At 40.1% G+C, this 24,462-nt stretch overlaps 2 protein-coding genes and 4 non-coding genes across 9 annotated transcripts; 5 read left to right on the plus strand and 1 right to left on the minus strand.

Moving 5' to 3' along the window:
- Positions 1-9,468: 9,468 nt before the first annotated feature.
- rnaseh1 (ribonuclease H1) lies at positions 9,469-15,306 on the minus strand. Of its 3 annotated transcripts, none has more exons than XM_060866394.1 (9): positions 15,239-15,306; positions 14,455-14,547; positions 14,234-14,343; positions 12,534-12,677; positions 12,316-12,415; positions 12,110-12,164; positions 11,509-11,593; positions 11,210-11,334; positions 9,469-9,912 (listed from the first exon to the last, which is right to left on the minus strand). In XM_060866394.1, the coding sequence occupies exons 2-9, from the start codon at positions 14,520-14,522 to the stop codon at positions 9,826-9,828; spliced, it is 774 nt and encodes a 257-aa protein (XP_060722377.1). In that variant the 5' UTR covers positions 14,523-14,547; positions 15,239-15,306; the 3' UTR covers positions 9,469-9,825. The 3 variants fall into 3 exon arrangements, with proteins under 3 accessions (XP_060722377.1, XP_060722376.1, XP_060722375.1); XM_060866393.1 differs by having other exon boundaries at positions 14,455-14,559; XM_060866392.1 differs by lacking the exon at positions 15,239-15,306 and having other exon boundaries at positions 14,455-15,198.
- Positions 15,307-18,666: 3,360 nt separating this feature from the next.
- Positions 18,667-23,674, plus strand: rps7 (ribosomal protein S7). Of its 2 annotated transcripts, none has more exons than XM_060866395.1 (7): positions 18,667-18,738; positions 19,368-19,452; positions 19,535-19,606; positions 20,511-20,654; positions 21,681-21,745; positions 22,914-23,064; positions 23,563-23,674. In XM_060866395.1, exons 2-7 carry the CDS (start codon positions 19,378-19,380, stop codon positions 23,638-23,640), a joined length of 585 nt encoding a protein of 194 aa, XP_060722378.1. In that variant the 5' UTR covers positions 18,667-18,738; positions 19,368-19,377; the 3' UTR covers positions 23,641-23,674. The 2 variants fall into 2 exon arrangements, with proteins under 2 accessions (XP_060722378.1, XP_060722379.1); XM_060866396.1 differs by lacking the exon at positions 18,667-18,738 and adding an exon at positions 18,958-18,981.
- On the plus strand, positions 20,188-20,408 carry LOC132843735 (small nucleolar RNA SNORA73 family). The gene has a single exon (XR_009648263.1). It is a non-coding gene; the product is annotated as a small nucleolar RNA SNORA73 family (small nucleolar RNA).
- Positions 21,395-21,615, plus strand: LOC132843734 (small nucleolar RNA SNORA73 family). The gene has a single exon (XR_009648262.1). It is a non-coding gene; the product is annotated as a small nucleolar RNA SNORA73 family (small nucleolar RNA).
- LOC132843733 (small nucleolar RNA SNORA73 family) lies at positions 21,836-22,056 on the plus strand. Its single transcript, XR_009648261.1, has one exon. It is a non-coding gene; the product is annotated as a small nucleolar RNA SNORA73 family (small nucleolar RNA).
- On the plus strand, positions 23,093-23,313 carry LOC132843732 (small nucleolar RNA SNORA73 family). Its single transcript, XR_009648260.1, has one exon. It is a non-coding gene; the product is annotated as a small nucleolar RNA SNORA73 family (small nucleolar RNA).
- Positions 23,675-24,462: the final 788 nt, after the last annotated feature.

The following is a 24,462-nucleotide window of genomic DNA, read 5'->3' on the forward strand; positions in this document are numbered from 1 at the left end:
CATCATGTCCCCTATCAATTTTTGTTCTCCTTGACAATTTTAATTCTCAGAGGGTCCTCTTAATACTCATAATGATTTCCACTTCCCACCAAAATTGCTATATGTTATATTTTGAAACAAATTCAAAGACAGATGAAGAGAAAAGGGAATATGGATGGTTTATTGACAATTTTTTAACTGGACTGCATGGCATGTGAGCAGGAAGGAGGCCAGAAGAAACTTAAGAACTGAGCAGACATGAGCTGAATGCTAATTGAAAAGAAAAAGGTTGGAGCTGAAAGGCACAAGCCATCCCACAGCACCTCCCTTTACTGGCTGGAGCTGTGAAGGTTCACATCATCTAATATTATGACTCCCTGACAGCAGTGAATTTCCCCATACTGTAAATCAATACAGGTGGAATGTAAACAGGGGTCTGCGTTGATCATTGGTATTCTGGCCTCATCTGACTGATGGATATTGTTAACTATTACGTGCAAGTTATTAATTTATAAACCTTAAAATATAATACTCTGACCACATGGGGGTCAATATATGTGTGTGTGTGTGTGTGTGTGTGTGTGTGTGTGTGTGTGTGTGTGTGTGTGTGTGAGAGAGAGAGAGAGAGAGAGAGAGAGAGAGAGAGAGAGAGAGAGAGAACGAGACAGAGCTTCTTTTAGCACAGAGAACGACAGAGGCAAAGAGAGAGCGAGAGAGAGACACAGAGAGAGACACAGAGATACAGAGACAGAGCCAGAGCTTCTTTTAGCACAGAGAAAGACCGAGGCAAAGAGAGAGCAAGAGAGAGAGAGAGAGAGAGAGAGAGAGAGACAGAGACAGAGACAGAGACAGAGAGAGCTTCTTCTATCACAGAGCGAGACAGAGGCGAAGAGAGAGAGAGAGAGAGAGAGAGAACCAAAAAGGGAAAGAAAAAAGTGGCAATTAAGAATTTATGCAAATGTGCATCTTTTAAGTCCTCAACAAAAGTACTTTGTTTTTATTTTGTTCTCTGCTGGTGTTGAGGCAAGTGGATGCATTTGTGTGCGAGTGTGCTCATGATGATGAGATTGTGAGTATGGGTAAAGGTGTATACACATACCGTTTATCTGTGTGCACTGTAATATACAATAAAATTGTATTGTCCTTTCATTAGTGGGGAAATGGTTGTAACGGCGACACCCTATCCAATCCACACACCTCGGTGACACTCCAGCTGAAATGCCGCAGTGCCCTTAGCTGGCAGTGCCACTCAACTCCCTCTTGGCTTCCATGCTAGGCTGACTTCAGACTGGGAATAGTGCCAAGCCTCCGTTGCTTGAGAAAGACGGGGAGAAAGAAAAGAGAGAGGAAAGAGAGAAAGGTTGCTTTTGACCATAACATATGGTTAAACCAGTCTTAGCACAAAGAACACATCTTCTAATATACAAATATACTGTATACACACACTTAGATCTAGAAAAATGGATGAGGGAATATAAAGAGAGAGAAAACAGGAATAAAAAGGACAGAGGAGAAAGAATGAATGCAAAGAAGCTAGTTGAGAGAGAGAGAGAGAGAGAGAGAGAGAGAGAGAGAGAGAGAGATGAAAATCAATACCTAGGTTCCATGCAGGGCAGACTGCTGTGGACTGTGTTGTCAAGGTGACAGAGGAGCTGTGGGGTTTGGTGGCGTTGGCTGATAAATGGGCAGCAGGTGAATGACCTCATGCTACCGACACTGGTCCACAATCTCCACACACTGCACTCAACTTCCAGTCATTCCCAATAATACAGAACCCTCTGCATTATGTACTCCATACACTAGAACTTTACTATGGCACGTTAAGATAACTATAGTTTAAAACGTCTAAGCTACAGGGAAGGGAAAATGAGTATTCAGGACCTTTTATATATATACACTTCAAATTTCTTGGGACTTTGTTTATGAAACCATTTTGGTTCTTAATATAGTGCAAAGTATTCAAAAGACACATATGTTTCTAGAAATAAATTGCTAGGGAACGCGAGAACTTCCTACTGGGTGCTAATTCGCAAAAAGAGAAAATGTGGTAACGCACATGGACAATGTTTAGACACAGTGATCATAAAAGTGTCCTCTTTGTATTCCTACTACTAACATTTACTGCTATTTCAAAATAATTACACACTATTACACTATAAAACAGCATGTATAGAAATACACAAAGTAAAATGCTAAAAAAAAAAAATTAATTGCAAGCTCTTAGGATCTTTAGTCAGCTGCAGGAAATCACCCAGGAGATGGAGCTTCTGGCTGTTGCTTTTGGCTGGTTTTAATAAATAAAACACTTCAATTTCACACTTACCAGCTAGATCTCTGTCCTACTGCATCTTTAACTTTATACAAAACTTCTCTCTCTCATTATATATTATTATATATGTATAATGAGAGAGAGAAGTTGTGTGTGTGTGTGTGTGTGTGTGTGTGTGTGTGTGTGTGTGTGTGTGTGTGTGTGTGTGTGTGTGTGTATATAGGTAGGTAGGTAGATAGATAGACAGATAGATAGACAGATAGATAGATAGATAGATAGATAGATAGATAGATAGATAGATAGATAGATAGATAGATAGATAGATAGATAGATAGATAGATAGATATGTATGTATGTATTTATTACACACACATGTATAACAATCCTTTTTTTATCAAAACATCCTGACAATGAAAAATATGAGTTTGACTGGCTGTGTGTCTGTGTATCTGTGTGCTAGGAATAAAAGGCCTTGATGGTCTAGACAATCTCTTGAATTGAATCTCATTGAAAATTTATGGAGGATTGTGAAATTGTGAGTCTATCAGTAGGACCCTTGTAACCTTGGGGAATTCAAGAGGACTTGCCAAGAAGAATACAGACACACTCACACACACACACACACACACACACACACACACACACACACACACACACACACACACACACACACACACACACACACACACACACACACACACACACACACACACACAAATTGCAATGCTACAAAATACTAATAACTTTATGCTGTAGATGTTGGTCATTTGTATTGTCTGAATACTTTTTTCCACTCTGTCAACTTTGACATTGAATACTTATAGTAATATCTAAAATAGACAAGTTCTTTTTCCCTTCAGTGTTCATGTAGACACTATGTGTGCAGTTGTCTTATGGCATTAGGTGATAGAGAAAGAAATGGACAGTGCTGTGCTTCACCCATGTGCACTGCAGGCTGCCAAGCTCAGCAGATGGCATAGGCTCAGTGAGGAGAGAGGAGTTTCATGAGTTCACCCTACTTGCGTTCTCTTTTTCTCTCTCATGATTAACTGGTGGTGGGCACGGTGACTCCAGGGGCCATGCAGCCACCACTGAGCCATCTCTCTGGTCTGGTTGGGGGAGGTGTGAAACAGGATTTTCTTCGTAACCAAAATCTGGATCTTTGGTTCTCACTAGGGTCAGACTCTGCACACACACACGTACACACACACACACACACACACACGTACACACACACACGTACACAGTGTAGCATGATGTATGCTTGTGTGAATGGGGATGATGCACAAAGGCACAGTTCATTCTAATAGTCCCACTAGGTCTCCTTTAGGGGCTGCTGGTGAATTTGTCTCTGCCGCGCTCCTTGACTGCTCCATTTTGTATCGAGCCTTGCTGTTGTTCTGTGTGTGTGTGTGTGCACGTGTGTGTACACACAGAGGGCATCTGCAGTTCCAGAAGGCCATGCTCCAATGAGACAGAAAATGTGGCACAACAAACCTTCACCTAGTCTGACTCATTTCACAAAAGAGGTGGAATTTGAGGGAGAGAGAGCGAGAGAGAGAGAGAGAGAGAGAGAGAGAGAGAGAGAGAGAGAGATGCCCCATGATGCAGTATATGTGGGCTGAAAGCAGCCTCTCTCTCTCCCTCCCTCTCTCTCTCTCTCTCTCTCTGCAGTCTGTTACTTTACCTTTTTGTCTCACCTTCTGCATCCTTCAGACATCCCCAGTCAAAAAAAGGACAACATTTTATTCCACATAACCCTAAATGAACTACTGACACCCATTTGATCTCCACTTCAAATATTCAATAATGTGCACAACGTATACATTCATCCATTCAGGCTTATGCCGTCAGGCGAGCGAGGGATCTCATGGGAGGCTAATTAAATTGAAGGCAGACCCTGCTGTTTGCTGATGAGATGCAGTGTTCTCTGGCTACTTTCTATGTCTGAATCCTCAAAGCCAGCTTGTGTTATGGAAGCAAAGCCTTCATAGATGTCTTGTCACTGTGACGCTTTATTGTTTTCTGAGGAGGAACGGAGGAGATGAGAGGTAGAAAGAAAGAAAAATAGAGAGAGACATTTGATGGATGAGTCAGTTCAAATAACAGGAAATTCCCCAGACAGTAGACAGGGGGCACCATAGAGCTGTTTATATTGGCCTCTGAGATTTGATAACTTTACCTGTGAAGAATGCCTTCTCTATTCTTTTGCTCCTTGGACAATCCTCTCACATTTCTTAGGAGATAGTCTTCTTTTTCATAAGTGGCTTCCATATGCAGCATCAGTTGTACTCATCAGTTGTAAGCTTTTGTGCAGCTTTCGTCTTTGTTTTACTTAGAGTGAAGGTCTTTACATTTGCAGTCTCTGTCATCTTTATTCAATTTGCTGTGCTTTTTTCAATTCTATTCTCTGCAATCCTCTTCATCTCCTTTACTCTGCATCATTGGTTCACAGTGGACCACCGACCTCCAGTAGCCCATGTTCACGTATGGATTGGACTTTGTCAATTAAGAGTTCATTATTGAAGCCTCCCAAGTGCCAGGGGATGAACATTAACACAATTTAATGCTTTAATGCAACACAGCAGTATTTTTGCTATCGCTTCAAACCCAAGCAGCATGGAGATACAAAATCTCACGCTGCCATTTCTGCCTCGATCAGAGTAGAGTCAATCGAGTGTTGGTCTCTGCCAGCATGAACAATTGCAGCTATTTTTTGGTCGAAAGGTTTATACAGACTTCCTCCCTTTTCTTTTTTTATTATGTTGATCAGCTTCAGTTCACATCTTGGTGAAGACAATGAATGGGAGGTCTTCTTTCTCTCACACACACAGAGGAGTGAGATCCAGCTCAGCGCTTCAGACTGTGTGCCCTGCCAGGCAAACCAGCATGTGCATGTGTGCCGTTGATCCAGAGACAGAGGCCTCTCCCATCAGGGTAATGATATCTCACGCCTGGTTAAAGCGCCGCCGCATAATTAGAAGTGTGGGAGCTGATGGATGGTTGAGTTGTGCGGAGTGGTGGAGAGCAGAGCTGCCCATCTGACCTTGTCATCATTACAGATAGAAGGGTCAGCCAGAGCAACCACAGCTCCAGTAAGCAGCTGCTTCCTTTAATGGCACCATTTGTTCTTCACCTTGTCCTGAGTTGCTCTCCATTTCTCTCCCTAGACTCATGGTCAAGGGCATCTGAGAGTCTGCCAAGCTGACCAGTGATCTCTGCAAAGGATAACGATGCGTCCTGGCCAGAATGTAGTCTGAACATGTTTTTTTACTGAACTCACAGCTTTCTCGGGTTTTATCTTCTTTCAGTCTTTCTGATGAAAAATGCAGTAAGAAACGAGTATTGATTGAACAACAAATGGCTTATGAAAACTGTGAGTGTTCTGGTCCAACAAAATTTTTCATGAAGTCATGTATCTTTCTAAAATTATTTTACCCATCTTCATTCAACACTTTCTCCTGGTCAGAGTTAAGGTGGACCTGGAGTCAGAATACAGTCTGGATGGCATTTAGGGGTCAAAGAGGAATTTTAAAGTGAAAAGACATGGAAGTGTGTGAGGATTCATCAACTGGCATAACATGGAAAGCAAATTAAACATTGCAGTCCCATCAAATGCGAAAAATTGGAATTAGCCTCAGTGAACCTGGCTCAGTGTTTTATATTTCAGTCGTTTGCTGTTTTGTACAATTCTTTACATTATCCCAGGGACCTGCTGCAAGGAAACTGTGTTCATTCTAGTATTACTGCATGCAGTATTGTTGAACATACAGTATTTACACTGGTCGGCACTGTTTCTGTTTATTGTCTTTTGTGTATTTTTTGTATTGTCTTTTTTGTATTGTCTTGTAATTGTCTTTTGTCCTGCACTGTCTTTCTGTCTTGTCCTGCACTGTTTGCACCAGGTTACACAGTTGCACTTTATGTTGCTAGGACTAACTTACTAAGTCCTTAGCTCTGTATTTGTTTTATGTAACACCACGGTCCTGGAGAAACGTTGTCTCATTTTACTGTGTACTGCAACAGCTATATATGGTTGAAATGACAATAAAAGCTTCTTGACTTGTCTTGACTTGATATTGACGGTAAGTTAGAAAAAAGGAGAAAAACAAGTGATAAAACCAATATCATGAATATTGGATTTTATTTTGTACAGTTAATTTCAACACATCTACATTTATTCTATACCTTAACAGCCATCAAAACATATTTCATTCTTTTAACCTGTGGCCCTGTTATTCTGTGGATGCTGATAGGAGTGGGTCTCTTCAAAGACAACAAAATTCCCATCTTACCCACCAGTAGGAAAATGGTGCTATAGCTTTCAGCCACCAGATTTAAACCCATCTGGAGACTTTATAGTGACATAACTCTCAATCACCATCAACAAAACTGACCCTTTAATAGGAACAGCTTAACACGGTTATCATCTAAATGCGGATCAAGAGCTTCTTTTAGATGTTCCTATTAAACATCAGAATGATGAATTTCAAGAACTATAACCATTGAGTTTTACAGACACTGAAGAACTGCACGAAGGATTTACCTGGAAACCTTGTTTCCAGAAACCAAAGTACTTCAAAGATTGCAACAATATTTTAATAATAAATTCCCCATTTTCAAGCAGATGCAGCAGGTTTCAACTGAGTGGTGGTTTGATCTTTTGATCTAATTACAAACTGAGAGATTACCTGGAGGCTACAGCATATACTCTTCCAAGTTCACCCTCTTAAGTGAAAGTGCATCACCTGGCCACCTGCTCTGTTCAGTTCAAGGACACAATGACTTTGCATTGCATGCATACTTCAACTGTTGACAGACTCAGACTAATATTTTGATAAATATTATTTGGAAAAATATTTATATAAACAGGCTTTTGGGATCCATATAGACTGGTCAAAAAATTACAATTTCCTTTAAGTGAAACTAAGGGTCCCCAAGTCTGTTTCAGCATGACAATGCCCCTGTGCACAAAGTGAGGCCCATGAAGACATGAACTTGTGTGGCTTGATCAGAGCCCTGACCTCAACCGCACTGAACAAGTTTGGGAGGAACTGGAACACCAACTACATGCATAACCTCACTAATGTTCTTGTGGCTGATTGGACGAATCCCAATAGTCACGCTCCAAAATCTAGAAGAGTCGAGGTTATTATAAACAGTAAATGGGGGACAAAATCTGAAAGGGGATGTTCAAAATACAAATAGTTGCAAGATAGTCAGGTTTCCACCATTTAAGGCTATATAGAATACCAGAGTGTATTATCTGGCCTGGGAACAAAGATATTGTAGTTCATACTTTTTAAACAGCACACTTTGTTGTGTTAGATATGGAAGAGTGGCTTGGGGATCTGGGGGCAATTTATGCGCAGCAGAATGCCACAGTGTCTGTGTTAACCTTGCTGTGTATTGAGTCCCCCTCACAAGCATGTGTAAGTCAGGAAGGATGGATCCCGACCCCTGACAGAACAGGGCCAGAGTAAAGCACCTACACAGATTGAGTGGACAGAGATGGATGACAGGAAGACAGAATAAAATAGTAGCTCAACCTCTTTCATGTTTCACTCAGAGATGTTGAAGGGCCACAGAGATTGCTTCATCCAAAATTTGTTCCCAACTTGCTCTCGGTCAGCTCTTCGGCACGACTTCAGAACCCGCACTAGTGTCTGTATTGCTTCTCTCTTCACTCAAGAAGCTTCTCACACAGCTCATCAAGTTGGTTCACTAACCACTTGGCTTTCTAATCCCGCCAGCTTCACAGACTCCAAACTTCCTTTTCTACAATAGCAGAACTAAACAACAAACCAACCAGCCTTCCTAAAAGAATCATCTTCTCTCTTTTTCACTAGAGATATCAAACAGTTAGGCTAAGTTCTGAGGCGGGAGTTACTTATGCTGATGCTGCTCCAGACAGCTGTCATGGAAACAGATGTCGGCTCGGTTATGATGTGCCAACGTGTTTGATTGTGACTCCCTGTGCCTACACAGCGTGGCGCTGCCATTGATGTTACGGCAAAAAAGAAGGCCTCGCGCTGGATTCATTATCGGAAATTCCCCTACACTTTCTGCTCCCAGGTTGGAGGAGCCGAGTCAGCTGCGAGGCGCTGTTTGAAGAGCCGCGAGACCAGATGCACGCTAATGACGGTGTGTTTGCTGCCCCTCCTCCACTCTCTTCATCTTTTACAAATTAAAAGATGTCTGTCTTCTGTGTCTGACTATCAAACAAAGGTGGAGGGATCTCAGATTCAGAACACACACTCTTTAGAACCTATTTGCTTGCATGTATGTGTCATGCCAGTAAAGGCCATGCACCAGTCTGTCAGAGGGAGCTGAATTTGAAGTGCTCTGCTGCAGTTCTAACTCAAGTTCGTGGCTTTCGGCTCCATCAAAAAGACTGCAGCACTGTATACTAATGTCATCTGGGTTTGTGTGTTGCACACGATAGTTCTGTGTACAGCGAAAAAGCTCAACTGACAACTAGTAGCTGTGTGAGGTGATACACACTCATCACCCTGCTAGCTATATGGATCCCGAGTCTCGCCCAAAGGTATTGCCTTCATATCCCAGCGTCAATGATACACGTCTCCGCAGGCCTCCAGAGGTGCCGAGGTGCTGCAGTGGAGATCAGAGCAGAGCATGCTGGGAGCTATGTTGGGATTCACACCTACCTTCTTCTCATGAAGGAGAATATGTTCTCACTCTCCCTCTTTGCTGCAGGGCTTATCAGAATTTTAACGTGTAGCATCGCTGTCTAGACACAGGCTTACTGCAGAGAGCTGGAGAGAGCACTCATCCACCCAGACTGGAAACAAACACCCGATGCTCAGAGGACGCCATCTCACTGCTGAGCACGTACATGAGAGGCCAAACTTCTCTCGGTAAATGCAATCAAATCAGCACTTTATGCATGTCTATGCAGATTAAAAAAATAAAACCAAACAATAACTAATCATCCCTCACTCTTATCTTGCCATATTTTAGATATGTAAGAAAAGTCCAAAAATGTGCTTTCTTCAATTTTTGGTGTAACATTCAATAAACTTATGTCTGCCTAATATATTAAAGAAAAATGTGCTAGTGGTGAAAGCCAGTAAGGCACAGTGCAAGTTATTATGCAATGCAAAAATAGTTTAAAATGTCTGACTATTTGGATTTTCTTTCACTATTCTATAACGTTAGTCCTCCATACTTAGCCGTTGTGGAAAAATATACTGCAGTGCCATCTGGGGATAAACTGCTGTATGACAGTGGGTGGATTTCACAAATGAACAATATACAGTAAATTATATACTGAAACAATTCCTTGATACAGTCTACTAACATTTATACGCTGGTTATTAATTCTGGTTATGTATCCACAAACCTTCAAGAAAACACTGCTTCTTTTACTGTCTGCAAAGGTTTTCATCCAGGAAAGAAAAAAAAAAAATCTAGCAAAGCATCACAATTTTAACAAAAGGTTTATTTACAGAAAGAGTCAAATGAAACATTAAAAAAAAAAAAAAAAAAACGCAAACACTATTAATAACCAAAGCTCAAGCATGAACACAGCAGCAGTTTTTGTTTGCCAACACCAGTTAGCACTGAGGTTTTGCTGCTCCTTCTCTAGAGAGTCTGTCTGCCTCCTCATTTCCTAAATAGCCAGCATGACCTGGGATGTGCAGCTGAAACATAAAGAACGAGAATCTTGAACATGGATGCCTACAGTACATCAATTAGTAGTTAATGTATTTGTTTAACTAAAAAAAAAAAAAAAAAACCCAAAAAGGGACTTCTGCCAAAAAGTCAGAAATGGAAAGACAACTGAACCCTAGACCCTTGTTCAAGTGAATGAGAGTTCAGTGTGTTACTGTTAGGAACACAGCTTTTCTATAGTCACTGTCAAAACAGACATGATCGGAGGTGAACTCTTGTTAAAACTAGTAGAGTCTCGCCAATATTTTCTACACAGCTCTATTAATATTAGTTTACAAGCCAATACATCCTTAAATAGAACAGACCAACTAGACAGAACGGTGCACATCAATGCTTCTGCCAGCTCATTATATAACCAGGTATGTTCCAGTTCTAAATAAATTACAATTATACACACACAAAACCAGTCAAAAGTCAGGACACACTACATGGAGTATAGATATTAATTAAGAAGATGCCAAAAACATGCAACTCAAGAATACTGTTTTTTGTATAATTCTACACACTCAGTGTCAGTGTTAAGGCAATTACCCTAAAATAATAGCAAACAGTAATACAACTAGAATATAAATAGAAGAAAAACAGTGCGCTCAAGCTTTGGTAATTGGCACATGAACAAACTGGGAGAACATAACAGCAGATATACAGCAGGCAGCTACGCATCACCACACTACAGCTGGGAACTAAGGGGCTAAAGGCCAACACAGTGTGCCCTCTTACATATATGAGCTTATAGATATCTAAAAGTGGCACACATCAACCTGACAGAGTTCTGACCTCCCTCCCAGCCAGACAGCGTGGTTTATGTTTGCCTTGTGTTGGGGTGGCATTGTAAGGCTGTATGGTGAATCTTATTCAATGGAAGAAGCTTTTATTTTGTCACATCTACATTACAGCACAGTAAAATTCTTTCACCACATATCCCAACTTTGGAGGTTGGTGTCAGAGCACAGGGTTGGCTATGATACAGCGCCAGTGGAGCAGAGAGACTTAAGGGCCTCGCTCAGGGGCCCGACAGTGGCAGCTTGGCAACAACCCAGAGCCTTAAACCACTTGAGCCACCGCAGGTGGTACACATGAAAGCACAGTCTACAAAACACTGAGCATTCAAAGAATAACCACATCAGCAAAGTCTGATGTATTTAAACATGCAGCATGAAACCAAGCCAAACAAATAAAAAAGGTCATACAACACCCAGACTTTAAACAAATGAATTAGATGCAACCCAATAATTAACATGCTCTCAGATCACATCTACTACATACCCATTTGACATCAAGCTCTTTATTTAGTTCATCAAGCTTTTGGAAGTCTTCTTTATTGACCACTGCACCCCCTGTTTTGAGTCTCCAGCCGTTGGTTTTCCAGTTTTTTACCCAGCTGGTAATCCCTTCATAAAGCAAAAACATTTTGGATTACATAACCTTCACTAAATATTTAAATATGAATACCATTTTTCCTCTCATTTTGAACATATACAAACTGCTTCAGAAGACTAAAAGAAAACCCTCAGATGCTGTTGTACCAACTGAGATGACTGATTAAACACGTAAAACACACATACCGTTAATAGTGAATTTGCTGTCTGTGTAGAGAACTAGCTTTTGGATGTCCATATTTATGGCTTGTTCTAGTGCCTTGCATGCTGCCTAGACCAGAAACGGAAAATGAAGAGCATTAAACAGGTAAAGCAGAAGTGTCTGTCCTCAAGGTAGAGTTACAATAATGCTTTTCTGTAAACATCTGCTTTAAAACACTTAAAACTCTTCAGTGCTGATAAACAAACTTAGTAGGGATTTTGTGCGCTAATGTGAAACACTTCACAAAAAAATAAAAAATAAACCCAGACAAACATTTTGCCAAATGTAAAAAGGTCTTGTAAAAGCTGTACTCTCATTTTTATAGAATAAATCAATAATTTCTGAGAGTCTTTTCAGTTGATATTCCCTACATACCAATAACAAAGGATTTTTGACTCCCTCTATTGAGGTCATTATAGGTAGTCTACCAGAGCCACCACTATATTGTGTCTAAATTTGAGTTAAAATAAAATTCACTCACTCACATCTCGAGTAGGCCAAATTCATATCAAGCAAAAGCAGCCCTTAAATATTTTCCTTCACATATTGCATTAAATACTGTAATAAAGAAATCCTTGTTGTTACCTGTAGTTCAGCTCGTTGGTTGGTTTGTCTCCCTGATAACCTCTCTGAAACGTTACTGGGGAAAAGATGGTTGAGGAAAGATCTTGTGTTAAACAGCGTCATTTTATACAATTCCAACCAAGAAACTAAAGACTTACAGGCTACATTGAAGTTTACAATCTTTTCCCAGAAAACTTTTCATTATGTTAGTAAAGTGCATTACTCACAGTGTGTGATTGGGACCCCAGTACACACCGATCCCTGCACGGGCTCCATGTCTTCCATTTTTTGTACAGCAGCCATCTGTGTACACTACCACTGCATCTCCTACAGCCAGAACCAACACATACAGCTTGTTAGCAGCAATCCTGACCTTCTCTGGTGTTTGACAGTTTATTAACCCCAAACTGTCTCACCCCATACAGGAAAGTTTCATGATTATTACCCATGTAGGTGAAACCCTTAGTACTCTCGGCAGCAGAAGACTCCAGTTTCACTCGCTTAACACTCCCTCCATCAACCTCATCCTCTTCAATGGGCCTTTTTGAGCCAACAGGAACACTTATGGTACTCTGGGTGGCTCCAGACTCTGGAGACACAAAAAGCTTATTGAACACTATACACTGTATAATGGTAATAAAACCAATGAATCCATTTTAAAGCAGATATTAAAAGAAAGAAAAGTCAACTAAATTCATGCCTTATGAATCACAAAGAAAGTTAACCTATAAATAATGTGAGCTTGTACCCATCATTGAAGAATAGTAATTAGACTTGAATGATGGTTCCCTGGTGGTCTAGCAGGTAAAAACCCAGCACTCACCATCTGGTCTGGGTTTGATTCCTGAGCAAGAACCAACCTAGCCGCTGAGCCCAGATAATCGGATGGTTGCACTGGTTTTGCAAAAATGAGAAAATGGTCTGCAATTAAATCACAAAAAAATTGCACATGCAACTATCTACACTACAGGACACTTACCATAAAGTATGTCTCAACAGGAGTCAAAATAAAGAATAGCATCAAATCAAAGCCTTTATTTTTGGTCACATACATTACAACAGTGAAAGTCCTTCTTCACATAGCCCAACTTTGGAGGTTGGGGTCAGAGCTCAGGGTCAGCCATGATACAGCAGCCCTGGAGCAGTAAGGGTTAAGGTCCTGACTCAAGGGCCAGCCATGATACAGCAGCCCTGGAGCAGTAAGGGTTAAGGTCCTGACTCAAGGGCCAGCCATGATACAGCAGCCCTGGAGCAGTAAGGGTTAAGGTCCTGACTCAAGGGCCCAATAGTGGCAGCTTGGCCGTGATGGGACTTGATCTGCAAACCTCTAAAAAAAAAAAAAAAAAGCTCCTCCGATCAACAAGCCAGAGCCTTAACCACTTGAGCCTCCACTGCCCGGCACATAAATCTTCAGTCACTCAGCACATCCTTTTCCCAGCAGGACTAACAGCATTCACACTACAAGATGCAAGGCCATTTCCTACCCCTAATCCAGCACAGCCTCTTTAGGAACACAAAGCATTTGGGTGAAAAAACCTAAACAATAACCCATCTGTGAACACAATTGGACACAAACACTGTTTCCTACATTGCACATGGATTTCTACTGGATGTATGAAAAGTGTGTAGTATAAACTTAAGTGTGATTATGTCCGACACAACAGTTCTGAATTTCACTGTACTTTGGTGCATGAAAGCAGTGTCAATGACATTAAAGCTTGGCAGTCTGTCAAAGAAAGGCTTAGGAAAGGAAACCTTTATGGCTCTAAACGGACAAAAGTTTCATATTCAAATCTCAATTTATCCAAACGTTCTTTCAGCTGCTCTCATTCAAGGCTGATCCACATTTCATTTGGCATTGATTTTATTCCAGATGCACTTCTGACGCAACCCTAGGTTCAGTGGCTGGGTTGGTTCTTGCTAGACCACCAAGGGACCATCATTAAAATTTAAGTAATATTCTTGAAAAGTATCTATACTGAAGAAATCAAGGGAAAATATTTTACAGCTAACACAAAGTCTCAAAACCCCTGATCTCTAAGCACTAGCTTTATGCTGCCAGCTCTTTAAGTCACCGTCATCTTAAGAAGATATCATAAAGCTCTTTACTTAAATTATGCGTAAATGTAAGCATTAATGATTTACTCTCTGAGGATGTTGGCTCGTTCCTTACAAAAGCCCATGCTTCATCTTCAACTGCAAACTTTTTATATCGTGCATCAGGGAATTTGTCCACTTGAAATTTGCATTCTTCCCTTTGGGATTAAAAAAAACAAAGAACAAACAAACAAAAAAGATGCAAAAAGGATTAAACAGAACAGACAATGTGTGTAAAGTATAAGAAGGTTTAGAGTTAGTGTTCTCACCATGTTTGGTACACACCAGGCCTGTGTCCTTTCCTTACAGCGTAAAAGAAACTGCCTTTCTTTCCCATTTCCTCAGCACTGACACACAGAGCTCTGCGTACAAGACTGGAAACACTGAATAATCTCAACATGCCCTTTTAATCAGTCCATGCTAAGGAAACCGACAACCACCACCAACAGATCGACGTCGTAAAGAAGGCAAAATTAGCACTGAAGCTAACGTCAAGTTGAAATTAGCACTGAAGCTAACGTCAAGTTGAAATTAGCACTGAAGCTAACGTTAAACTGAAATTAGCACTGAAGCTAACGTTAAACTGAAATTAGCACTGAAGCTAACGTTAAACTGAAATTAGCACTGAAGCTAACGTTAAACTGAAATTAGCACTGAAGCTAACGTTAAACTGAAATTAGCACTGAAGCTAACGTTAAACTGAAATTAGCACTGAAGCTAACGTTAAACTGAAATTAGCACTGAAGCTAACGTTAAACTGAAATTAGCACTGAAGCTAACGTTAAACTGAAATTAGCACTGAAGCTAACGTTAAACTGAAATTAGCACTGAAGCTAACGTTAAACTGAAATTAGCACTGAAGCTAACGTTAAACTGAAATTAGCACTGAAGCTAACGTTAAACTGAAATTAGCACTGAAGCTAACGTTAAACTGAAATTAGCACTGAAGCTAACGTTAAACTGAAATGAGACAGAAAGTTAAAGAAACACAAAAACCTAATATGATTAAAAATAATAAAAAATAATAAATTAATAGAAATAAAGCGTCTTTACTACTTCTAACACCACGAGATTTTCTCTTGCAGGTAAACACCAATGCTATTTCTTCCTCGTTTAGAGATAACGGGTTTGATTTAAAGGCAGCTTTGGTCTCATACTGCCATCCAGTGGCCTGGAAATTAGTGCACAGCAAGATGAACCATATTACATCTTGTTCTACATTTAATGTGATACACCAATCAGAAATCAAGTTAAAGAGATCAATCTAATGTTGCATAGCTGTTATTTTCTAGCAGGATGTGACAGAATGAACCAATCACATTTAAACTCAAGTAATTTTCATACACCTGTCATCAGTGAAGTGATCTGATTAACCCCAAATAAAGATCAGCTGTTTCTGTAGGATTTTGTTGATGGCATCTGGGTGTCGTCAGGCTGGTCTGGCCTCAGCTTTTGTATTGACAAATGATATTAATTTGGTGAGAGGTATAAAAGATTTTTTTAAACAATTGTGATGGCCACCATCAAAAAGTGGCGTTAATTCAATTCAATTCAACTCAAATTTATTTGTATAGTACTTTTTAAAATGGATGTCATCTCAAAGCAGCTTTACAGAACATAAACATAGAACAAAAGGTTCATTCATTCATTCATCATTCATCCGAACTACCTCGGGTCATGTCTCAGGCGTCACTATCTCAGGCGTCATCGGGCATCAAGGCAGGATACACCCTGGACGGAGTGCCAACCGATTGCAGGGCACACACACACTCTCAGTTAGAGCAAAATATTATTATAAAGAATAATATAAAGATTATTATAATACAATATTCAAGATTAATATTAGATATATTTAAATGTGTTTGTATTCATCTCCACTGAGGCGACTCAGGTGACTGTGGGGAGGAAAAACTCCCTTGAATGGTAAAGGAAGAAACCTTGAGAGGAACCAGACTGAAAGTGGAACCTCATCCTCATATGGGTGACACTGGAGGGTGTGATTATAAATATACAGTCCGACAAATGTTGTATTGATGTAAAAGACCACATGGAGTTGTTATCTCCTCTATAGTATCGCAGAGTCCAAATGGAGCTAGTAGATCTCTAGATGCCTCAGGATTCTCACAGAGTCGGGCCTCATCTCAGTGGAGGTCCAAAATCTTCATCCCACGGAAGACAATCGGAGCTGGTACAATTTCTGGATGCCTCAGGATGGGCAAAAAAGAGAGAAGCAGTGGAGAGGGATTAACGTAGCTGCTCTTCATAACATTAGGAAGCACTAGATGATAATGTGCAGATGTATTTGTATTAGAGTATCCGACCTATATAAGAACATCCCTCCAAAACATGCCTTGAAAAGAGCTGTGCACAGGAGGTCCTTTTGAACTTCAGTAAATAGAACTAGAATATTTTTTATAAGAAAGAGTGGGAAATCCAACATGTCCAAAAGACTAAATGCTGTATTTACAAACAAAAGATATTTTAACAAAATATAATTTAAGGGGTGTGCACAATTGTGCAAACAGGTTATTACAGTTTATTTTTTATTTTTTTTAACCCTAAAATGTTTTTATTTGTTTATAACTTTTTTTATTTTAAATGCAGAAAATAATTTGCCATGATTTATCTTGGTTTTGTTTTTTGACATTATGGAAACCTGCAATTTTAACAGTGTTGTGTTGAGTTTATATTCACTGCATATTGTTTAACCACTGTATGTTTATTTATAGAAAGGAGAAAATAATTCTTGAAAAAATGTATAATTACATCCTAATTGTAGATTATATATATTTCAATAAATCCTACATGTTTGACCGTCTCTGGCTGCTCACATTGTAATTAGTGGATGATTTTCAGTTAGCTAAATAATGCCTGATTTAAGCCACAATCTCACACAAACTATATTATAAATTAGGATCTTCTTTTCTTCTCTTTACATCTTTCCAGTTTCCTCCTGCCTCTAGGTGAACTACAGATTTCTATCACATTTCTTGCATTCTTATATCATTGTAATTCTGGCACCCAAAGGAAACATGTTTAAGAGGATTAAATTTATTCGTGTGAAAGATGCTTTGCAAATAATAGTTAAATGTCTTGATCAAATGGCCCAATAGTGACAGTTTGGCAGTACGAGGAGTGGAATTCACAAACTACTGATTATTAGTCCGGACCCCAACCGCTGAGCTGGCAGGGCACCACGCAAGCCTTCTGGCATGTTTTTGGTTTTTGGTGGGTGGGAGGAAAGCAGAGAAGCTGGAGGAGCCCCACATAGGAGCTCACAGATTAAAGGAAGAGAAATAATGCACAGAAATTTCACTCAAGTTCAGGATCAAACCTGAGACCCTGGAGCTGAATAGTGGCAATTCTCTTTGTTATGCCAACACATTTAGCAGACACCCTCATCCAGAGTGACTGACATTTTTATTTCATTTTATACAACTGAGTAATTGAGGGTTATTAAAGGCCTTGTTCAGGGGCCCAGCAGTGGCAGCTTGGTGGACCTGGGATTCAAACCCATGACCTTCCGAACAGTCATCCAACATCTTAAAGGTGGGGTGCACAATGTTTTAGAAATGCTTCAGAAAACTGAGTCGGGCCGACTAACAAAACAAACGTGTAGCCAATGAGCAGAAAGTGATGTGTCTTGTCAATATGGGGCGGAGAGAGTGTTCAGTACGCATGTCTGACATTAGCAGAAAGCAATTGAAACATTGACATTCCGGATACCTACCGTTACCTCTGCCTCTGTTTCTAGGTGTTGAACATCGGCTTCCACGTGAAACGGAGCTAAACCTTTCACAGTACAACACACAGTACTATAAAAACCCATTTGTATTACCATAGTATTACTCATTGAAGTCATTTACTGATAAAAATATCCCCTCGGCCAGCTGCCCCAGCAGGTTCCGCCATAATAGTTGCCTGGGTTACGTATGTATGTGTGGGGTGGAGCTATCAAAACAGGGGTGACACCCATTTTGGTTAGGGATGTGTTTGTTTTGGTGATTTCAAATGTCAACATTGGCTTTCAAACAACGTACACCCCACCTTTAACCACTGAGCTACCAAATCCCACACAACACCCCCAAAAATAAAAAATAATAATTTCTTGCTTAAGCAACAAAGAACTTTAAGTTTTCCGCTAAAGTTTCCTCTAAACGTTATTTCCTTCAAAGTGAATTAGGGATTTTAAATCTAACATACAAATACTAGGTATTTCTTTTATAAAGTATGCAAAATTTACAATTTTATCGCATAAATGTAATTCATTCTTAAATTAAAATTATTTTTAATTTTGTATTTTTACGAAAAAAGAAAATAATAATAATACAATAGTGGAAGTCAGAACATCTACTGGAAAAAAGTCTGATCGTGTTTTAAATTACATTATTTATTTCTTTATTTTAAGGCAGCGCGTGCCCTCTACAGACCGGAAGATCAAATGCCTTTTCGTTTCGCATTTCCCTCTCACATTTCCCATGATCCTCTGGGCGACGCGCTTTTACCGGCCTCTCGCGAGATTACGGCCTCTTTCCAGGCCGCCGTTGACGGAGGTAGGTTAGTTCAGTGTAACGTCTTGAGCAGATAACGTGCTAAAATGTCGAAAATAGACAGTTTATTGCGATTTTATTTGGTTATATCGTGTAAGGACACTGTGATACGTTAGATAAAGGAGTTTATTCTGTCGGATGGCAGTTTGGAGAAAGTAGTTTTTAGGTGGTGTTGCATAGCGACCTGAGGTAACTCGCCTTGCATGGAGAAGGGCTTGGGCCTGTTGTATTGGTGGCACGTTATAGGTAAATAAATTAGTTTTCATAACTCGTTTTTTTTTTAAATATACAAAACAATAAATGTTTTTTTTTAGTTGGTTATTTATTTGTGCCTTCTTTGTAGTGGAGACTGGTTAGCTTGCTATGCTAATGATACCACGAGATCAGATCACGAGCAAACGGCTCGCGCAAAAGTCTGGTTACTGTTTGTATAAATAAATTAAAAAAATAATGGTTTGTTGTTGAAATTGTTAGTTATTAATCACCGGTTTAGTGCTTGGTTTATTGCTGCTAGTGTAATTAGCTTGGATACGTGTTAGCTAGCTAAAACCGCTGAAAGCTGTTAGTTTCTTCTAATAGAAGCAGGAGCTTTGTGTCTGAGGTTTAACCGACTTACTGTTTTTGTGTTTCAGTCATAGGGCCATGTTCAGTAGCAGCGCGAAAATCGTGAAGCCAAACGGCGAAAAGCCAGATGAGTTCGAGTCTGGTATTTCTCAGGTAAGGAGATAAAACACATCCTTCACTTTTCTGTCACTTTGTCAACGTGTTGTTCATGTTTCTGCTGGTCTCGCTGTGACAGGCTCTTCTTGAGCTGGAGATGAACTCAGACCTGAAGGCTCAGCTGAGGGAACTCAACATCACTGCTGCTAAGGTCAGAAATGACTTTTTTTTTTTTTTAAACACTTTTATATGTTGTGCTTTGTCTAGTGTCTCCTCCTGGATGTTGGCAGTTAACCTCATAAGGCCTAAAGCCGGAACAGCAGTGTGGCCAGAGATGTCAGGTGCTCTCAAGTTTGAAATATTACCGGATCCGTAATACTTCTACATCTTTTTGGCAAATATCAACCTTATCCTAGCGATCATGAATGTTTCTTTGAGAATTTATTTAGAATTGGGTACCGCGTGCAAGTAGCACATGACTGTTTCCTTGTAATAACTGTGTAATGAATTTCTGCACATGCTTCATTTAAATACCCAAGTTTACTTCTTTCTAATTATTCTACAACACATTAAACAACTCTGGCATGTGTTTGGTCAGTTATGTTACACTCAACATGACAGGTCTCAGTATATATGCTTTTTACAGTAAGGGAGGGTTTTAGTATACCTGTATTTATTTATTTGTTGAGGGGTGTAGGTCCCACTTGGGGATGCTGTTCCACTGCAGGTGGTGGTATTCACAGATTGCACTTTGTCTCTCATTTATGGTATTTTGGTATTTTTATTGCCTAACCAACGTGGACATCCCGTGAGTCGGTCCTCATGTGGCTCTGTCCGTGTGGCGTATGGGAGCGTAGCACTCTAGTGCCATGACGTACAGTCCCGTTCCATGCCGTTGGACAGCATGCATGTCCCCAGCTTTTAGCTGGTGAGGGCGGCGTCCTGTATATTCCTAGGTCTTCCCAGAGCCTCATGGGCCATTACTGGGGAGGTAAACCATGCAGTGCATAATCTTAAACCTTGCAGGACTTTTCTTGTACAGTAGTGTAATACTAACAAGACTTTAACAGTGCGGAGTTTGACGAGCACTGCTAACACTTTTTTCCCCCCTTCAGGAAATCGAGGTTGGTGGTAGCAGAAAAGCCATCATCATCTTCGTGCCTGTGCCCCAGCTTAAGGCCTTCCAGAAGATTCAGGTGCGGCTTGTGCGTGAGCTGGAGAAGAAGTTTAGTGGCAAGCATGTGGTCTTCATTGCACAGGTAAGGAAGATGTGTACTGCCTTTTCTTTTGTGTATAAAGCATAACAGCTGATACTTGGAAAGAAAAGTGTATTGTGGCTGGTAGTAAACCAGAAGTGAATAAAGAGCATTAGCTAGCCTGCTGGGCATGTAAATGCTTCAGTGTTCTTAACCTGTAACATTTTTCTGCAAACAAAAGCTAGGCTATAAGTGGTAGCCAAGCTTATTTAGCCGATATAGAGATAGATAGATAGCAGTTCCCTTGTTATGCATATGTACAGGCTCCTCCATTTATCCCAATGATAAATTATTTATTGACAAAATGTATTACCAATCTGGCAAGATTGAGTTGAGTAGCTAGTTGCGATCGGTCATGGTGTCACACCACAAAGAACAGAAAACAATAATACATCTTGTTAACTAGATTATTAGCAAAACTAATAATAAGCAGTTACCTTTCTTTGATTATTAAGAGATTAAATAAACCCTTCTCATGTATATTGTAGAAAGATCTTATCCTCTTGATGTATTTGTTATATTGTGTACTCTTGATATTTGAGTAATGATTCTAATCCAGAAGGAATTTTTTCTTTTTGTTTGGAAAAATTATATATAAAACTATTCATGGAGGTTGACAGATGATAAAACTGCACTCCTGAATTCAGCAAATTTTATTTTTGTTTGATATTTGAAGACATTAGGCAGCACTTAAATCGTATCATTTAAAGAAACTTGTCTGTGCTTATTATAAGTGTATAAGCCCAACGTGGACATCCCGTGAGTCGGTCCTCATGTGGCTCTGTCCGTGTGGCGTATGGGAGCGTAGCACACTAGTGCCATGACGTACAGTCCCGTTCCACGCCGTTGGATAGCATGCATGTCCCCAGCTTTTAGCTGGTGAGGGCGGCGTCCTGTATATTCCTAGGTCTTCCCAGAGCCTCATGGGCCGTTACTGGGGAGGTAAACCATGCAGTGCATAAACTCAAAGCAGTTGTTTTGCTTGAATATTTAAAGTTGCTGGTTTTTAATGAGGATTTCTATTTGCAGAGGAGAATTCTGCCCAAACCCACAAGGAAAAGCCGCACAAAGAACAAGCAGAAGCGCCCAAGGAGGTAAGATCTGGCTTTAGTATGATTGCATGCTTGATGCTCTTGTACTAGACAGATGAGCTTTAGTTTTGCCATTTAAACAAAACAAAAAACCCAACGTGGACATCCCGTGAGTCGGTCCTCATGTGGCTCTGTCCGTGTGGCGTATGGGAGCGTAGCACACTAGTGCCATGACGTACAGTCCCGTTCCACGCCGTTGGATAGCATGCATGTCCCCGGCTTGTAGCTGGTGAGGGCGGCGTCCTGTATATTCCTAGGTCTTCCCAGAGCCTCATGGGCTGTTACTGGGGAGGTAAACCATGCAGGGCATAATCTTATAATTTCTCTGTTAAATATGACCTTACACATGATTGAAACAATCCATGTGTTGCAGATTTGTCAATTTGCCTTAAATGATTTGCAAAAGTAAATGTTCTGCACTTCAGTCATTAAAATGATTGAATTTGTTTGTGTATGAGTGGGTGATGTGACCGTGTTTTTTGTGGTGTGTTGATCTCATCAGTAAATTCAACACACTGGTGGCTTTTCAATATTAAGTACCTCATGTCCTGTGTTTCTTGGATCTTCCACTAAACTGAATCTGAAGCTTAAGAAATAAGCTTCAGATTTGTTTGGGGGGAAAGTATTGAGGCATATCTAATCATTAGTGATTGTGAAAATAAGTAGCCATCATGTTTGGTTAATTCATGGTGGTTTTATCTACAGCAAACAATTAGGCTACATTAAGCGAGCATTTTTCCTATCTGTTTATTTATTTAAAAAAAACTAACATGTCTAACATGTCTTCTGGATATAGACATCACTACGTTCTACGTTTTTAGTAAAAGCTTTTACTAGCAGTTGTCGATCTGTTCAGCACAGCTAAAATCAGGAGTGACAATGCAGAATTGTTCAAGCATCTTGCTGTTAATTATATGTAATGTCGTCCTACCCCCCCACCCCCACAGTCTTTTTGTAGACATTGCTATGACTGCTTCCAATGCAAAGGTGTGATGTTGGCTATGCATTTAAGCTTTTAACCCCAAGCACCTTCATGTATAATCAGAATTGATTTTGCAGGTTGGGTGCTAGCTTAAAATGAGTTCAGTACAGGCATACTTTTTAGGTTAAATTACTGTGTAGCTTACTAGAATATCGAAGGGTCATGAGTATTAATTGTATTTGTTGTTAGCCGGACTCTTACTGCCGTGCACGATGCTATCCTTGAAGACTTGGTCTACCCCAGTGAGATTGTTGGCAAGAGGATTCGCGTGAAACTGGACAGTAGTCGGCTCATCAAGGTCCACCTTGACAAGGCACAGCAAAACAACGTGGAACACAAAGTAAGTGCTAGTTCTGTTATCAACTCCACCAACGTGGACATCCCGTGAGTCGGTCCTCATGTGGCTCTGTCCGTGTGGCGTATGGGAGCGTAGCACTCTAGTGCCATGACGTACAGTCCCGTTCCACGTCGTTGGATAGCATGCATGTCCCCGGCTTTTAGCTGGTGAGGGCGGCGTCCTGTATATTCCTAGGTCTTCCCAGAGCCTCATGGGCCGTTACTGGGGAGGTAAACCATGCAGTGTACAATTTCTCTTCCAGATGCTGTTAAGCAATAGGGCTTTTAATTATTTTTTCTTAATTTAGTGGCTTGCCTTTTAGAGAACTTGGTCATTATTAATCCAACACAAACATTTTAATGTAACATCTTAATATTGGTGACTGCAGTTTCTTAAATATAGGCTATATATACTTTAAACTATCAATCTGATTTTGTAGCTTAAGCTTTGTGATTTGTCCTGTTTTGTGCGCTGTCTAATTCTCTGTAAAATCTTTTCTAGGTTGAGACCTTTGCTGGTGTCTACAAGAAGCTTACAGGCAAAGATGTTGTTTTTGAATTCCCAGAGTTCCAACTGTAAAGTGCAGATGGCTGAATAAATTTGTATACCATCATATGCACCTGTTGTCTCTTAATATGCAAACACTTGCTAAAATGTTGGAAGCACACAGTTTTCTTAAGTCTTTCACACCACCCAAACAGGATGATTGATTGGAGAACAGTTGATTAAACAAGTGGAAACGAGTGCCTAATGTATAGTTGGAACAAAATACTGTAGCCACACTGAAAAAGGTTGAAGATCACTGGTCCAAGATGTTTGTGTGCTGTACCATTACAGTTTCTTTGTTCCAGCATAAACGTGTATCGGGTGAGCTCTAGAAAGTCTGTTAAGGTTTTTGGAAACAAACTCCCCACTGCCACACCTGAATCTAGCACAGTCTTCTCAGAGTAGAGGAGTTTATAACTGGAAAAATATTAAATGGGTGTTCAGAATGCAAACGAGTATAATTGACCAACTTTGGCCATGTAGCATAGGATGCTAGAGGTTGAGGTTTGGTGTCAATGTCAATTTCTGACCCAAACACCTGTATGGTGGCTGAGTTATGAGAATGGGTACAGTTGGGAATGATCACCCACATAAACAGGTTTGTGATAAGAATTGGCTCTTTGCCACTGAAATTTTCTGGAATGGTTAATAAAACATTTATATAGTGAGAGCTAATGTACATCAGAATCTAAATTGATTTAAATGTTTACAGTAGTAAGCAAGGATTTTATTTTAATTCAAGCTAATTTGTAACTATAACCAGCATTCAGATCATTTGATGTATTGGTATTTAAACTGAACACCATTTTGTGCACAAGATTTCCAATACAGATGATAAATCAGATTCTGTTTCCA

The sequence above is a fragment of the Tachysurus vachellii genome, chromosome 3 (genome assembly GCF_030014155.1).
Source record: "Tachysurus vachellii isolate PV-2020 chromosome 3, HZAU_Pvac_v1, whole genome shotgun sequence".
NCBI lineage: Eukaryota > Metazoa > Chordata > Actinopteri > Siluriformes > Bagridae > Tachysurus > Tachysurus vachellii.